Below are 18,329 nucleotides of genomic sequence, written 5' to 3'. Positions count from 1 at the left end.
TTTTTAAAAAAATTGTGTTCCTGAAGTTTTTGAAAATTTGGGTCAGCATTCATTTGTACAGGGAAATTTTTTTTTCCTAATTTGTTCAAAATCTGGGTCGGTCGGGCCTGTAGAACAGTTTCCTTGTTTCGTCGCCTTATGGCCATTTTGCAGAAAGTGTATTGTGTGCGTGCAGAAAAGTTACCTTTAAAAGGTAATAGCTCATCATTTAATATCATTAACTGCTTATATAGTGTGGTTTGAAATGACTGATTAGTTTGAAACAATATCAGTGTTGTGTAGTCTTTTGGGGTGGTGCAAGTATTTTACATGATCAGTGCAGGGGCGTTTATTCTTCCGTTAATCGCCCCCAAAGGGGAGGGAATAATTTTACCCCTTTGGGGAAGAATTTTGCATTTTGAAAAAGAAAAAAAATAGAGGGGGAAAACAGAAGAAAGTCAACAGGATTCAAGGAAGATAAAAAAATAAAATTAACTAATTTGGGGAAAAATGTATAACTGGAACATGTATTATTATGTTTTATGGTATTTTTGGAATGAAATAGATGGTCACTGGCTGGCAGTGACTGCTCTACAGGGTGGGTGAATTCATCAAGTGTCATTTAGGGAAGAATTTTAACTTGTGGGTACATAACATTAGCATACATGTAGTGGTCCCTTGGCTTTTACCCATTCCATCCCAAAAATAATTATTTGAGGGAAATCATGGACTTTATCATAAAACAGGGAAAAGTTGGGTCAGTAATTCTTCCCTGCCTGGGCAATAGTGACTAGTGATCATACTAGGCCTATAGGTAATAATGCACAGTTTGCACACTAAGATTAAGGGAGCTCTGCTTTGCATATTTCATACAAAATCCATTTTCTTTTTAGTTTGGACATCTGCCTATCTAGGGAAGCATTTGGGATTCTAAGGGAAGAACCATCAATTAGTTAACAGCGCTATTGTCCAAGTTTATCTTCCCTTTTAAACCTCAGCTTCAGATCCAAATCCTTGATTATTCTTCCCTAAATGCAATAGTTCAGTGGCATTCTCCAAACTCTGCAACACAAGAATTTTAATTCTAAGGCTTTATAAATCAGGGGCATGCGAGTCACCACATATATAAAAGAACTGAAAAAGCAAAAAACAGATAGCAAAAAGCTCAAAACACCTAGCAAAAAGCTGCAATTTGGGAAGATCCTATACTTTTATACAGAGTACTGGTACAAAAAAAGCTGAGAATCAAAACAAAAAAAGCTGAACTCTCACACCCCTGTAAATAATAAAACACAGCTTGCTCTGAAAATATTAAAGAGCCTAGAGAGGTGTTTACCAGCCTGTCTTCCCTTTGAGCCATTAGTCCTTAGATGTGACACTAGTTCAGTGTCCAGACTGTACCATCTAGGAAAGAATGTTTTAGGGAAGACAGAATAGAACAACTCACAACACACCTATGTTCAGGCAGGGAATTAAGGGAGGGAACATGAAAATAAGGAAGAGTACATGTAGATAGCACCAGGGGGAGGCACTCAAATATGAAAGTGACATACCTGTGCCCACCAGCGTATGAAACTAGGGGTCTATCGGTGTGGCAATTTAAAAAAAAAAGGGGGTCATTCGGTGTTGGCAATGTCAAAAATGGAGTGATTTTGTATGGGAGCGCCTAAAATTTCACATCATTGACAATCTAAAATAGCTTTTTACCCAATTTTACAGTACAACATAGACAATACTCATTTATTTTGCTCAAAATGTGTGTGAAGCATGCCGAAATTTCAATTTTGAGGACTAATTATTCAAGAAAGGGGGTCATTCAGTGTAGGCTACTGAAAAAACAGGGTTATTGGGTGTAGGATTTGCCAAAAATAACGGGGTCTTTTCATGGTCTCATGACGTATGTCAATATATAGGAGTGCCCCCCCCCCCAAGATTAGCAACCAACCTAAAATTTTCCCTTTTTTGTCCATTTTGGGGGTTTTCAGTTAGGGAAGAATCTGGGGACGGATGTGACACAGCGCGGTAGGGTGAGGGAATAATTTCAATTTTCTGGAAGAATAGACACCCCTGTGGCGTATTAAGGTCAGTCTGAGAAGGCAAAGACACACAAAATCTCGGTAGGCATTATTTTGGTCCTGTGTTACTGTGATAATTGCATGTGAATCACACAAAAAATCAATTGTACACTATTTTAGCCCAAATTTAAGGTGAAATTTTGTGTTTGCCAGGCAAATTTTCAATGTTGCACTAGTTTGTTTTTCCCAAAATAGAGATAAATTATTTTATGTGCTTACTATACCAATTTTCAATTTTCACTGTCTATATTGGGGCAAATGGGGGAGAAGGGTTAGGTGGATTGAAATGTTCTTTGGGGGAATTAGTTTTAGGGGGATTGAAATTTCCTTTTTCGTTTTTTTGGGGGTGGGGGTGAGTTAGCAAACCAACTAATGGGGGGGGGAGGGGTCAAACCCCAACCCCATTTGGGGATGTTGTTCAAAGTGGTCATCATGTTTAATTAAATTTCAATTCTGAAAGTTCAGTTGTGACATGAACTGATTAAACTCAAAAGCCAAATTAAAGCCAAAATGTGTGATTTGTATATAGATTCCTATGTTAGTTTCACTGATCACAGGTAAAACAAAGAAAATGGGTATTTCCAATCTAGCGCCTACAATGTGTGGGTATTTGCTTGCCGATCGTATTATTATCATGAATATTGGTGTAGCTTCAAACAGCTAGGACGAACAAGCAGGACATAAGACGAATAGCGATATGCGCACAGTTTATACATCAAGACATAAGACGAATAGCGATATGCACACAGGTTATATGTCACTGATGATTCAATAATACACTTGCACATGATGTGTTTAGCCACCACTCAATCTTTGAACTCTGAATAAAACCGGAGATATCCAGTTTTAATATAAAAACCTAAATTTTACTGTAATTTTAAAAAGCACTTTCATGTGGTATTTTAGAACATCATTGGGCATTACAATCATGCAAAAAACTGTAAAATTAAGAAATTCAACAAACAAACATTGTGGGCGTAGCTGTGGAGGAAATCACACATGGCGGCTCAAGGTAATATCTTTATAATTGGCAATATCATTAACAAAGTGTGTTTTGAAATTACTGATTAGTATGAAACTATCAATTTCATCATGTTCAAATTTCAATTACTTCTGAAAGTTCATCTGTTACACAAACTGATACAAGCAGGCCAAACGATACAGTTCTGACAATTTTGAGCTATTTTCATCATCAATTCATCATCGTCGTCATAATCGTCATCATTCATCTTCATCATCATCATCAAATGGAAGTTACCCAATTGTCTATTCTATTTGAAACCCATACTCCCTCTGCAGAAGAATTTAGTTTAATCTTACACAGGGGGAGTGTTGAATTCAAATGGAATACCCTTTTGGCTCAGATTACATCATAGTCCCAGCTTGGCCCCTCACAGTTGTAAAATAAAATCATTGTGTTTTAGGTTTTATGTTATAAAAACACTGAGTCAAATATCATGGGAAACTTCAAAATATCTAATTTTGCATAAAACATTATAAATTGATAATGATGAGAAAAGTCAACCACCTTGGATTTTGGGAACAAGCTAGAACCAAAACAACACTCACTGTTATCACAATAACACCCAATATCATCACAACAACACTAATTGTTATTACAACAACACCCAGTATTATCACATCAAATATGATGTTGAAACTAAACTCAAATGGCGGAAGGCAAACCTGTCATTGATAGATGGCCGGTGTTAATTTTCATTATATATATTAAACAAAGCTATATCATGTGTCTCAATTGTGTTTCATTTGGAAGCAATCTGGTCTTCTGGGGCTTCAAGTGATATCACCAGCAGATTAAAGTAAACTTTCTTCATCTCAGTCAATGTTTTCATACTGTATTGAAAAGTGATTTTTGTCAAAAAATCTCGATTAGGATTTATTTTTTCCTCCTGCTGCTAAAATCGGACCTCTTCGCATATCCATGTCCCGTCATATTCAGTTGACATCCCTTTAATTTGCTCCCCTAGCTGCGCTACTGCTAAACTGGGAAGAGGTAAAGCGATAGGGAAAATGTGGGGCAAATCATTTCACACGTCTAAGTGGAGACCCGGGGGTACTCAGACCATATGGGCAAGTGCCGCAAACATGGGTACCATTTTCACCCTTTTGGTATTTGAATGACCCCTTTTTCTAAACCAATTTTGGTATATGTATGGGTCCTTTTTTCAAAATTTTCAATTTATTTGGAAAATGGCCCAATTTTGCTGCAATCTAGCTACAATTTTTGACATTTTCCGAAAAATTTGTAAACATTTGTAAAAACTAAGACAATTTGGGTTAAATTTGGATGATGCTAGGATCACAAAATACTCCTTTAAGCTCAAGTCTTCCATTGGGGGTGTATAGATTTCAAATGGAATAGCTCAGAATCTCACTTAATCCCACCTAATTAATTAGTCAAACCAAATTGGCTTTCCACAGCTTTTCCACCATTGTTGCTATTTTGCATCAAATTCAAATTTTGTGGACAAATTTCTGTTTTGTATTTACCTAGCTGGGGGGTTTTCAACCCCCCGAGCTAGGTACTGTTTTGCTATCCGATCTTTCTTCTTCTTCTTTCTGGCAATAAATTTCAAAATGCTTCTCCTCCTACATGTTACACCCTACAATTACGTAACTTGCACATATGTATCGACTATGTCCAGTGCCCATTGGGTCTAAACAGAATTGGGGTCAAAGCCCATTAAAGGGGCATTTCTGGTATTTAACCAAATATTTCACTCAAAATGCTTCTTCTGCCACATATTAAATAGCACAATGACGTAATTTGCATATATGCATCGGCTATACCACACGCCTATAACTTGTACACAGAATTGGGGTCAAAGGTCGTTAAGGGGGTAAAATCTTACAATTGCATTATCTGGACATCTGTAAGGGGCATGGGGCTCAAACTCGGTTACAATAAATCTCATGACCAGGGGAACATTTTGCGGGGGTCAGGTCAAAGGTCATACAGAGGTCAAACTTTCTTCTTTCTGGCAATAAATTTCAAAATGATTCTCCTCCTACATGTTACACCCTACAATTACGTAACTTGCACATATGTATCGGATATATCCAGTGCCCATAGGGTCTAAACAGAATTGGGGTAAATGGTCATTAAGGGGCATTTCCTGTATTTAACCAAATACCTTCAAAATGTTTCTTCTGCCACATATTATATAGTACAATGATGTCATTTGCATATATGCATCGGCTATACCCCACGCCTAGAACTTGCATACAGAATTGGGGTCAAAGGTCATTAAAGGGGCAAAATCTTACAATTGCATTATCTGGACATCTGTAAGGGGTATGGGGCTCAAACGCAGTGACAACAAATCTCATGACCAGGGGAACAATTTGCACGAGTCAGGTCAAAGGTCAAGCAGAGGTCAAACTTTAGAAATGAATTTCCTGGACATCTGTAAGGGGTACAGGGCTCAGACTTGGTGACAACAAACTTAATGACCAGGGGGACATTTTGGAACACTTTGCAGGGGTCAGGTCAAAGGTTATCTGGGGTCAAATCTTATCATTTCATTTTCTGGATATCTGTAAGGGTATTGGGCCCAAACTCTGTGACAACAAATCTCATGATCAGGGGAACATTTTGCAGGGGTCAGGTCAAAGGTCATCTGGGGTCAAATCTCAAAATTGCATTTTCTGGACATCTGTAAGGAATACGGGACTCAAACTCGGTGACAACAACCCTCATGACCAGGGGAACATTTTTGGAACATTTTGCAGGGGTCAGATACCTCCACAACACCAACATGCCCCAGCTAGGTTTGTGGTCTATGACCACCATTTGCCACTAGTTGTATTTAAAACAGTTGTTCAGATGTAAGCATTGACCATGCATCTTAACCATCATTATTTAAATTACTACATGACTATTTTGTGTAGACTGTTTTGTTGCTCATTTTAATCATGGAAGTACTATAGATCTATTATAGTACCTCCATGTTCTGATGCTTGATATAATAACGGTCTACATTTTGTAGCTACAATCCCAGCATAAGGTATAGTTACAATAAAGTAACCCTAGCAGATCTTAAGGGGGTACTACACCCATTGCATTTTTTTTTGCATTTTTTTGCATTTTGTGAAGAAATGAGAAAAAGAAATTGGACAAAGTGGTATGCAAAATGAAGGGGCAAATCTTCTCGTTCAATTGGTGGCATCAGTATCAATGACGCGTACATACTTCTAATGGTATAAGCCAAAAAGTGGTACATCACTGATGTTTTAAATTCACTTCATTTTGGAAAGCTTACTATCAACGGATTTCGTTAAAATTTTGGATATGTGTTGCTAACACATTAGGGAAATAATGTTGATATGTAAAATGGGAATAAGTGGTCCCTGATTTCTTTTATGACTTCATGAACTTGGTGCTCCACAACTATCAAAAAACGAACCGGTTAAAATGGTTCTATTTTCAATGTTGAGCTATATTTTGTATTTTGAACTTGCGACACTATTTCACTGAAACTTAATTAAGCCATAGGTAACAGGTTATCACAACCACACTACAGCAATGTTGAAAAAGATTGTATTTTTTGTCATCTACACCACCATATTAGGTAGTTTTCCGTAAGCTTCATTTTTGTGATTTTGGTAATTATTTTATATTTATTTGCCCAATCCATCTCAACTAGGCAATCTAAATTGTACTCACTATTTACATCCCAAGGTATTTTAGTATATCCACCTCACAAATTTCCATTATATATCCAGTAACAGACAAAATATCAAAATTGATTCCTCATTATGACATGTATGATATCACAGACTATCACATGTGTTCAAAATTGATGCCTGAATTTGACCTGAACCAATTGACCTATAACCTGACCTTTGATGACCTTATAGCCTTTTTTAATCTCTTTTCCTAACAACACATTATACAAGATACATACATGGTGTGGTATTAAATTGTCTATGTGGAAGAGATTAGGGGTATTTAATTTATTCAGTGAGTACATTTCTATAGATAGTATAACAAAGGATTTAATGTATTCTATTCATGTATTCTACTTGGACATGTTCAATAGAATAAATTATGGTTTGTTATGAAACACACATCTCAGTTACTAGGTTACAGTAAACAAAAAATATATAGGGCTAAAATGGCTTGCTAGTAGACTATAATTGCTCCAGTATTTTCATCTCCCCCTTGTCTTGTGTCTTGTCCGTCCCGTCTTGTCCCTGTCCACTGAACAACACTATTTTCCAATTTAGAGGTGGGGCCAAGCTGAAAGCTCATCTGAGTTTAATGGCCTCTCCTCCATATTTCATAACTTTTTTACCCGATTTATTTGGTATACATCTTGCAATAGAATAATCTAAAATGTTGCTTGTGTAAATTCTGCTTTATGTTTCTATATTATCAATCTGATCATATTGATCACCATATAACATTCTCAAATTGTATATATATATTTAAAATAAATGAATTTTTGCCTCAAATTCATTCACGTTACAAAATATTGATCACATTGATCAGCTGTACCATGCATGATGAGTATTTTCTTATTTAAATTATTTACTTTACTGCTTTAAATTAATGTTGTTATTGTATTCAATTGTAATGATTTATATGATTTGTAAATCACTTGTAACATTCTTTAAAGCTATATAAAATATATTTATTTATAAAATATATCAAATATTGTTACACAATAATCGCTAGCATTTTATACACTGTATTGACCGTATTGATCTGTTATATCATGCATGCTGAGCATTTTCTTTTATTACATTGTTTAATCATTGCTTGAAGTTAAATTGTACTGTATTATTACTTTGAAGTTTGTATGCCATTGATGTAACTATATGCCTTGTATATGGAATATGATAATAAAACACATGAATGAATGAATGAATGAATATTGAAAACAAAACAAAACAAAAAAAACACTTTATATGTAGATATACGTCTAGCCCTTTTCTATTCACAGATTATCCATTGTATTCCTTTTGTTTGAGGTTCGTTGCCTCGACCATTACCTAGAGTAATGGAGGTAGCTAGCTGCCCAGAGACCATTATCAACACAATAGCTCAAGATAACGGTCTCGGGCAGCTAGCTAAACAAAAGGAATACCATGGACATTCTAGAAACACTATGGAAAGGATCACAACATACATGTAGAATCTGAGTTGGTTACTAGTCTCAGATAGAATTTTGGAAAAAATGCATTTACAGCTCGATTTAAATGCAAATGTTACATGGCAAGAGAAAATTATAGAGGGCTCCTGCAGTCCGTATAACAGTAATTCATATAACACCACTGGTGCTCAGTTAGATTTGTGCAAATTAAATTTTAATTAGCATAACGAAGTAAATATTCATAAATAAAAAGTAACCGTTTAGTTGAATGTAAACTCAGTACATGTATATAAACTTGCCATTGGTTTTTAGAAGGGAATCTGCCTTTATCCTTGCCCAACCCAAAAACGCTCAACGGTCCATGCAAATTAGCTGCTAGGCAAGAACCCCCGGGATACTACCCGACTTCGCAAACTAACCTGCGGTACTCATTAAAAGTCAAGAGGCTGGGGGTGCAAAGCCTTACTGTGACCTACCCATAATGGGGAGCACCATTGGACACAACATTACTAGGTCTTTCAAATATCTGCTTATACTCACATTTTTCTAAGATATAAATTTCATGGTGTTGAAACAGATTGTAGTCTAAACATTGACAACTCTATATAATTTGCATTAGTCATTAATCATTTGAATAACAATGGTCACGGGTGAATAAACTCCAGCGGATTAAAGCAAGTGAATAACCTACCAAACCACTTCAAATACAATTGTCAATTGAGATCAATTCTGCATTGATTTGATTAAATCACTTGCATTTGTCATTAAATAGACTCGCACGCAGGACACATGGGAAGAATATTACACTATCTCGAGGTGTTTTTATTTTGGGAAAAAACCCACAACTTTTACAAAATAATACATCAGTTTTTTCCATTTCGTTTTTTGGAAAATGAATACACTTTTACAACAAATTCGTTTATTTTTTGCTTTCGCCAGTATATGTAAGATAAGCGGTTCAAAACATACCATCACCATAGATAATCGGTGTCTTGTTGAGGTATGGTTAGCGTGTTAGTCGCTCGGAAGGCTCGACCCTTTGGGGTCTCGCCTTCGGCGACTAACATGCTCACCATACCTCAACAAGACACCGATTATCTATGGTAATGGTCTGTTTCTCACCCTTTATCTACTACATATATTTTATAAATTCATGACATGAGGTGATGAACATATATATGTACTTTATAAATTTGCAAGAAAAAAAAGAAGAGGGGTACTGATGAAAATCAGGGTGTTATTCCCCCTTAAAAGACACTAAATCATTTGAAATGTATATGAGGTAGTAATAATCCCTATACCCTAATTACTGAACCAAACATAAACATTTTGAATTGAATTAAATTAACTTTGATTTCCTCCTCTTTTTTTTTTTTTTTTTTGGCAGAATATGACGCCCTATCTCGTCTCGGCATCTCAGATGCCAAGACCTACATCAAGAGGAGGTTCAAATCTGAGAAGCTGATATACCTCCCCTCATGCTGTATAGGCCAAGGTTTACAAGACCAAGTAGAGGCTAGCATAGAAGAAGCATTAGCATCAGGGACTTGGGTAGATATATTGGTAAGTATATCTATTGTGTACTCTTTGTGTGTATCATACTGCATAGGCTAATGTTTACAAGACCAAGTAGAAGCTATGAAGGCATGGGTTGATATATTGGTAAGTGTATCTATTTTGTACTCTTTGTGTGTATCAAACTGCTTAGGCCAATGTTTATAAGACCAAGTAGAGGCTATGAAGGCATGGGTCGATATATTGGAGGCTATGAAGGCATGGGTCAATATATTGGTACATTTGTACATGTAGGTGTATCTATTGTGTACTCTTTGTATATGTGTCATACGGTAGAGGCCAAGGTTTACAAGACCAAGTTGAGGCTAGCATAGAAAAGTCATCGGCATCAGGAATAGGTACATATATTGTGTACTCTTTGTGTGTATCTTGCTGCATCTATAGGCAACATCAGCAGCAGGAACTTGGGTAAATAAATTGGTGCCACAGTAGCACTGTAATACCAATATTAACACCAATTGCACCCTTCATATATCTTTGTTCCAGCCATTACTACCCAGTATTCTGACCACAGCCGATGCTAGCCAAATTCTGCAGCAGTTCATGAAGGGCAAAGGTCGACTAGGTGCCAAGGTGTTCTGTGAATCGATCGTCTGCAGCGAGAAATTCCTGGAGAGTTGCAGGACTATGTTTGATTCACTCATGAAAAGTAAAGCCGAAAAGGTACGGATGTATATCAGTGTTTTCGCTTTAGGCACTACAGCTAAATTGGTTTGATCTTTGGATCGACTGGTGATGCTGCTTTGATCCTTGTTGTTGATAAACTATCAACTAATTCATCAGAATTAATGGTAAATTTGAATTGATCAATATCGATATCATTACAGGCAAAGATTCATTTGTTATCACAATTAACAAAAGTCATTTAATTTCATAAAATAATAAGGCTCGACTAAGCGTTGATGGTCACTTGAAAGATCAAACTAATTTGTTTCTATTGCCATATCATTTTCATATTGATTAGATTATCCTAGACATGCTGTAGATTGATACTCTCAGTCTGTCAGTGTTCAGGTTGACGAGTGAAAAATGTTTTGAGCAAATTTTGTGTCGAACTGTTCTCCAGAATCTGAGGATCTGATTCTGGGCAGTTCTGATCAACTTACCATGTTGACTGCATTTGTTTTTGTGTGACATATTTTTACTGCTGAAAATCAAAGTGGAAAAGTAGGGATGCAAATTGGGTTATTTTATTTGGAATTTTGTCATATTCCTGTGGAAAAAACCTGTTTTTATGGTGAACAATATGCAAGAAACTATCTTGATGAATTCAGTATATAACATTAACTATGTTACAGATAATAAGATACACACAAAAAATACTTTAACCATACATGGATATTAGATAAATCACTAAATGTAATATTATCTTTCACTTTAGTTTTGAAATGCTTGATTGTCTTTAAAGTCTTTATAATAATATGTTTCTCAAGTGAATTCCACTTTATTGGGCCATCCCTGACAACTCAAAGAAATATAGAAAAAAAGATAGTTCTTAAAGGGACATTTCGTGATCCACAGCCTCACCCCCCACTTTTCTCCAAAAAAAAGTTGAGATTTTTATACCACTGGAACCCTCTGGTAACATAATGTTTATGTACAAATAATTTCTTGCAGATTAATTTGTTCAGCAAAAATGCATCCAGAATGAAATTACAACAGTGGCCTATGAAGCGGCGTAATACACGTAATCTTGCATAATTCACAAACGCAAAATCGGCATCAACTGAAATTTTGGGAATAAGCTACTGATAAATGTCTTAAGGGCTGGGGTATGAACGTTTGGACAGTATTTATTGTGGGACATTAGAGCACATCAGATATATCGAATTGCATTCTGAATATGAAGAATATCATTCTGATATCAAATAATTTTGATTTTTTGAAATTAGCAATTTAATACACATTTTATGGCAAATCATTAAAATTGATATTTTTGATATTTAACAGTACTTGAAGTAAACTTTATAAATCTGATGATTTATACTTAAAGTGTATGTAGGTGGGATGAAAAGCCGACGATCAATTGAAAATTTTGACCTTTCAGTATTGAAGATATGGATTTTTTTCCCAAAACACCAAAAAAATTAGGTCTTTTTGGGGAAAAATCCATATCTTCAATATGAAAGGTCAAAATTTTCAATTGACCGTCGGCTTTTCCTCCTGCTACATACACTTTAAGAATATGTCATTAGATTTATATAATTTACTTCGAGGACTGTTATATATCAAAATTTGAAAAATATCAAATTTTTATAATTTGTCGTAAAATTTGTGTTATATTGTGATTTTCAAAAATGAAAATTATTTGATATCAGAAAGACATGCTTCAGTATTCAGAATGCAATCGACAGGTCTGAGGTGCTCTCATGTCCCACAAAAAATACTGTCGAAACGCATAATAAACGCTCATTTTAGATCCCTTAAAGAGATGATGCTAGGATCATAAAATACTCCTTTAATAGTATTCATTAATAGTACTATTTAGATACACACACACACATGTAAACACCTTCATTTGAGTATAAAATCATGTAAAATTGCACATTGTTGCACGCTTTGAGCGAAATGAACCCAATGTGTATCAACTTTCAATTTCAAGTAGTATGAAAGTGGAAATTATCTGCACGCTCTGATATCCTGATAAAATTGGGCTTAACTAAATTCCATTTGAAATCCACACTACCCCTGTGGAAGATTTTGGAAAGATTCCACAAATTTCAAATGGAATTAGCACATTAGGCAACTCCATTTGAATTTCATACACCCTCTGAGAAAGATTCAACCCGAATTTTCCACAGAGGGAGGGTGAGTTTCAAATGGAGCTGCCTTATGTGCTGATTCTATCTGAAATTTGTACTCCCTCTGTGGAAGATATTTCCAAAATCTTCCACATGGGTAGTGTGGATTTCAAATGGAATAGCCCAGTGCTCACTGGGCACATTTCCCCCCCCCCCCCGACTAAAAGTCCAGACACGCCGCTGCTATAACATCCCTGTGGGGGCGTTGTCATGGATAAGTGAGTGACGGTTATACCGGCGTTCATCACGCTGTGTTCGTTCAATTTCCTAATTTTATAGTAAACATTTATTTTCAAAGCTCATCCCTTGAACCATTTGCAAGAGGATGATGAGAATTTGATTGTATCAAGACTGCCCTCTTGTGAGTCAAATGACTTTTGGCATGTCCAAACTCATGTAGAGGGAGGCATTGATGTTTGAAAATAAGGTCGGCTTACCCAGTTTACATATCATATAAACCTGAGTCACAGCGATCTGTGGCCTCGACATATTATGGAAAGAAATAGTGAGAATGCCAACATTGAATGTTCTGCGTGCTAGCCATAGGCTTCAACATAAAAATTTTTGAGATATTTGCTCAAAATATCAAGAGCTATCTCAAGAACCACTGAACCAATACTGGGCTTGTTTCTACTCATTTTAATGCATTTTTCATGCTGATTTCAAATATAGTCATGAAAATGTACACTTCTGAAATTATTGAATTTTTAAAACAAAATTTAAAACTTGTCGTCTGCAGTCAACACCCATGTTGAAAGAGTAAAGAAGGATGGGTAACATAAGAGGATAAAATGGAAATATAAAACTGCAACAATTAAAGCCGTAATGTACGATTTCCGTTGATTATTCTTTATTCAAAATGTTGAAATAATATTAGTAATAACTGCCGGGAAGGGTTGCTGTCCATTTTAAGTTGAAATAATAAAGTGAAAGAACCTCTACTGGTTATTTTGGCCATTTAACATGCAGTTCTATGGGAAGACATATTATCATAATTTTTTGAATTATGATAATATGTCGAACTTTGCTCTGTTGACCTACAAAGACAACGAATTTGGCCGATTCCATTTAGGTGCAAGTTGGGACATGTGTAAACATTAAAAATATGAAAAAAAAAATCAGGTTTGAAAAAATTAACCAATTTCATATTATAAGATCGTACATTATGGCTTTAACAACAGGAGTGTGAGAGTTCAGATTAAAATCTGAATTCAGACTTTTTGATCTTGATTTTTGTCTCTTTTTCTTCATTTCCTCTGCAAAAGTATAGGAGCTTTCTAAAATTGCGGGTTTTTCAGACTATTTTTTATCTGTGGTCACTCACACCCCTGTAACAAATAAACAGAAATATTCAAACTGTTACACAAATCAGAATTGTCTGTTTTACTTTAATAATACATGGTATCAATGGCTGATATCATTTACCGCTAATAAATTGGAAGTAATTTGACTTTAAACTACCCTGGATAAAATGCGTCAATACACAGATCAAGTTATCAGTAGCTGATAATATGATCCAAAATCTAAGTAATCCAGCATTAAAGCAATATTGTATTGTAGCACTTTCATAAAAATAGATTTTTTCCCACAAAATGATAGTTTTCATTCCAGGCTTGATGTTTTATGATCTTTCCGGTCACCATGTACGTACGTCCAGTATTTTGAACATCACCTACGCAAGTTCTACTAATTTAGAAACAAATTGATTCAGATCTCAATGTAAGATAGGAAATATATGAAATAATCTGTCCACCCTCCTTTAAGTGGTTTTATTAAAAATCTCAGATTTTGTCACAAATAAAAGCCTTGATTGTAGCATGGTGTGTCAGTTCATAAATTAAAGTAAAATTTTTGTAAAAATCAAAATTTTGAAGAAAAAAAATTAGGGTGTCCCCATCAGCAAATGTTACGTTTTAAAGCCATAATGTACAATTTCCATTGAATTTTAATTCTGTTATTCTGTACTACAAATGATGAAATTAATATCAGTACTATTATTAGTAATAACTGTTTGAAAGGTTTTCTGTGAATTTTAAGCCAAAAGCATTTGCTATCTTGGCTGTTTAACCCCATGAGAACTACCTGTCAATTGGTCAAAATGAATATTGTATCCAATTTTAGAACTACCTGTCAATTGGTCAAAATGAATATTGTATCCAATTTTAGAACTACCTGTCAATTGGTCAAAATGAATATTGTATCCAATTTTGAACCAGTCAAGGAGGGTATTAATAAGATCATCTGCAAATGCAAGTTTGACCATAAATAGTTTAAAGCCTAGTCATAATTGGCAATTGAAATGAGCATTTAAAGTTATCAACCAATCAGAAATGGCGTTAGATGACCAGTGGTGTCCAGGGGGTTAACCCTAACACCCATAAAAACCACAAAATACCAGGACGATAACCACAGCGCATGCATGAATCCCACAGGATGCGATATGCTCAGTGAATCGCTGGCCGGGTCAGCACAACCCCTGTGGCAACTGGCCAGGGATTGTGTGCTTGGCATGCAAGGGGTCTAAGGTTCGAATCCTGGGGGTACCAAGTGACTTCTTTGTTCATCTTCTCTCCCTTTTTGTTTCTTCTTTAACATCTGCTAGAAAAAAGCGGTGTCAGGGTTAGTTAACACATTTTTTCCTAGATTGAGGCCTATGTTAACCCTAACACATATAGAAACCACAAAATACCAGGACAATGACCACGGTGCATGCCCATGAATCCCACAAGATGTGATGACGCAATCACTTTAAGTGCTATATGCTCAGTGAATCGCTGGTCGGGCCAGCGCAACCCCTGTGGGTACCGGCCGGGGATTGTGTCCTTGGCATGCGAGGGGTCTAAGGTTCAAATCCCGGGGGTACCAAATTACTTCTTTGTTCATCTTCTCTCCTTTTTCGTTTCTTCTTTAACTTCTGATAGCAAAAAGCAGTGTCCAGTGTTAGGGTTAACATGGAGCTCTAAGCGGGATTTAATGTCGTAGTTTCGATATCAATTCAAAATTAATCTGTTGTCCTACAAATACAACAAATTTGGCTGATTCCAATTACGTGTAAGTTCCGATATGTGTAAACAAATTTGCCAAAAATTCAGGTTTGAAAAAAATTAACCAATTTCATTTTAAAAGATCGTACAATATGGCTTTAAACTCAAGAGAACAGTATACATGATATTGAATTAGTTGCCATGGTAATATTTAATCTATACGAGGGGCAGTCAATAAGTTTGTATAATAAGATGTATACCTGAAAGAGTATCAGCCAAATTATTCTTTTCATTTTGCTTTTGAATATGGTTCCTGCATACCTTAATGCACCTATCTCAATTTTTCTTGAAACTTTCTATGTCAACAAAATGAAAATCTTCCGATTGCTTCAAGAACCACTCTTCAGTGAAGGCTCGCCAGCATTCATTACCAGTAATTTGGGTAGAACTTAAAATTCTAAAATAGATTTCACTAACTGGAGGCTATGCCTGGACATTAGTGGTGAAGTCAGCAGGTCTTTTGGATTGGATAATCTTTAAGGATGCTCAATCATTCCATCCTTGAACACATGCAAAGCACCATTTTGCTGCTGTGTTGAATATCAAGGACTTCATCATTGATAAATTTCATTTGAGTTTTTACCTTCGTTTTGAAATAATTCCATTATGACTCTATGTAGTACCTGTGAATTCATGGAAGTACACTTACTCTGCACCTAGCAAACACAAAGATGTTTTTAAACGTTATAAACAGGTTATAAACATATTTTGGTTTTGTCCAAATTGAGATTATGACATTTAAATGTTGAGTTATATAAAGATCACGAAAAAGGTTTTAAAACGTTTTATATCGGAAAAATGCTAACAACATTTAAAAATGGTATGAATTGTAAAATATTTTTTGGCAAAAATTTTGCAAAATATTTTGGCTACACTTAAATAATATTATGTTGAAATGTTTTACAGTAAGTTTTCAAAAAAATTTAAATGTTATTAAAACATTTTATACCCTTGTGTTTGCTGTGCAGAGTGTCCTGCCCATATACAATTATATAAAAATAATAAGCTATGTTGTGAAGGAACAAGTTTTTAAATGAGACCAAATTCATTACCCTGCGACAACATAAAATAACTTGTTCTACAACTTAATAACCGCCCCTCGTATTGTGCATTTTATAAATTAAAATGTATACCTTTATGTTTGCAGTGCAGATTGCCCTGCCCATATACAGTGATATAAAAAATAATATGCAATGTTGTGAAGGAACAAGTTTTTAAATGAGATCAAATTTATTACCCTGCGACCACTTGTTCTACAAACTTAATAACCGCCACTCGTATCATGCATTTTATAAATTAAATGTATACTGTGGGATATCGTTAACATGGCGTGACTTGTAATTAGCTGATTAAATTGAGCTGTAATAAAAAGGCACACAGCTCAAGTTTTATTTTCCTAAATTGTCATCTAATCCAGAGGGCAGTCATACCAGGATTTATTCAGGGTGACATGATCTGGTTCTGGGATCTGGTCCAATGGGCTATTCCAGTTGAAATCCATACACCTCATGTGGAAGGCATGACCTTAAGGTGGTACTACACCCCCTGATAAATTATGTGACTAATTTTGCATTTTTCTCAAAATATAACTACACACTGGTAACAAAAGTTATGTACGAGGGGGTATCCAAAAGTTTTTGACATCACCTAGAAGCAAAGGAGCTATATCAATGAAATTTTGTCAGTGTGATTACTGGTCCTTATGTACGTTATGGTCCAAAAATGGTCTCATAAGTATGTTTACTTTCTTTACAGGTGGCGCTAGATGGGCAGTAGGCACATAACCTTTTCATGATAAGATCCTCCACTTTCTTGAATTTCTCCACTGTGGCTGCATCATCCGAATATGATGGACGTCCACTTCTTGGCTCATCTGTGAGGGACGTGTGGCCAGTTTGGAAATTCCTTTTTCAAAAAGCAACAGTGTCATATAATGGGCAATCATCACCGTAGATAGCTTTCATTTCATCATAGATTTTCTGAGCATTGTAGGCCTAACCCTTCAAATGCAGGAACTTAATCACGCTGCATGCCTCAATTTTCACCATTTTACAGGTTATGCGCCTACTGCCCATCTAGCGCCACCTGTAAAGAAAGTAAACATACTTATGAGACCATTTGTGGATCATAATGTACATATGGACCAGTTATTACACTGACAAAATTTCATCGATATAGCTCCTTCGCTTCTGGAGGATGTCAAAAACTTTTGGATACCCCCTCGTATATTATAGGGGCAAGGAATCCAATTACTTAACTGAAATTTCAGTGATTCAAGACAAGTGGTTCATTATATATGTTAATAAATAAGGTACATTCTAGAGGTACCTCTTTTCTCTTTACCCAAGATTAATATATTTCTATGTCAAATCATGGAATATATGAATGCCAGCATTCCAAAGAGCCCTATCACAGTTCAATTTGCACCCTAAAATTCGCTTGTTGCAATACAACTTTAAAAGTGTGGTGCAAAATTGCAGTACTACATTTTTCTAACTTCAAATTGCCTGGTGTCAGATGGGTGCCAAATGGGTGCAAAAGTGCACCCAAGGTAAAAAAAAATAATTTGAAGACTGTTGAATGCATACGTTTTCTAGATCTTGTACGTGTATGACTTTTGCACTTTAGATTTGAAGGCGTGTATTCGTGTTACTTGCATGTGCATTAAAGAAAACCCTGATCATGAAGATGCAGATGGAAAAAACCTGGGACCCCTTGCACCAAAGTCAAATATCT

At 35.6% G+C, this 18,329-nt stretch overlaps 1 protein-coding gene across 1 annotated transcript in view; it reads left to right on the top strand.

Moving 5' to 3' along the window:
- The window catches only part of LOC140140886 (E3 UFM1-protein ligase 1-like), a 100,802-nt gene that overhangs the window by 64,683 nt on the left and 17,790 nt on the right, over positions 1-18,329 (top strand). Inside the window, exons 9-10 of the mRNA XM_072162637.1 lie at positions 9,561-9,736; positions 10,235-10,411. Of these exons, the coding sequence (XP_072018738.1) occupies positions 9,561-9,736; positions 10,235-10,411 (353 nt within the window). The remainder of the gene's footprint in view (positions 1-9,560; positions 9,737-10,234; positions 10,412-18,329) is intronic.

Source organism: Amphiura filiformis, chromosome 19 (assembly GCF_039555335.1).
Source record: "Amphiura filiformis chromosome 19, Afil_fr2py, whole genome shotgun sequence".
In the NCBI taxonomy this organism is placed as follows: domain Eukaryota; kingdom Metazoa; phylum Echinodermata; class Ophiuroidea; order Amphilepidida; family Amphiuridae; genus Amphiura; species Amphiura filiformis.
This window is presented reverse-complemented; position numbering and strand designations above follow the sequence as displayed.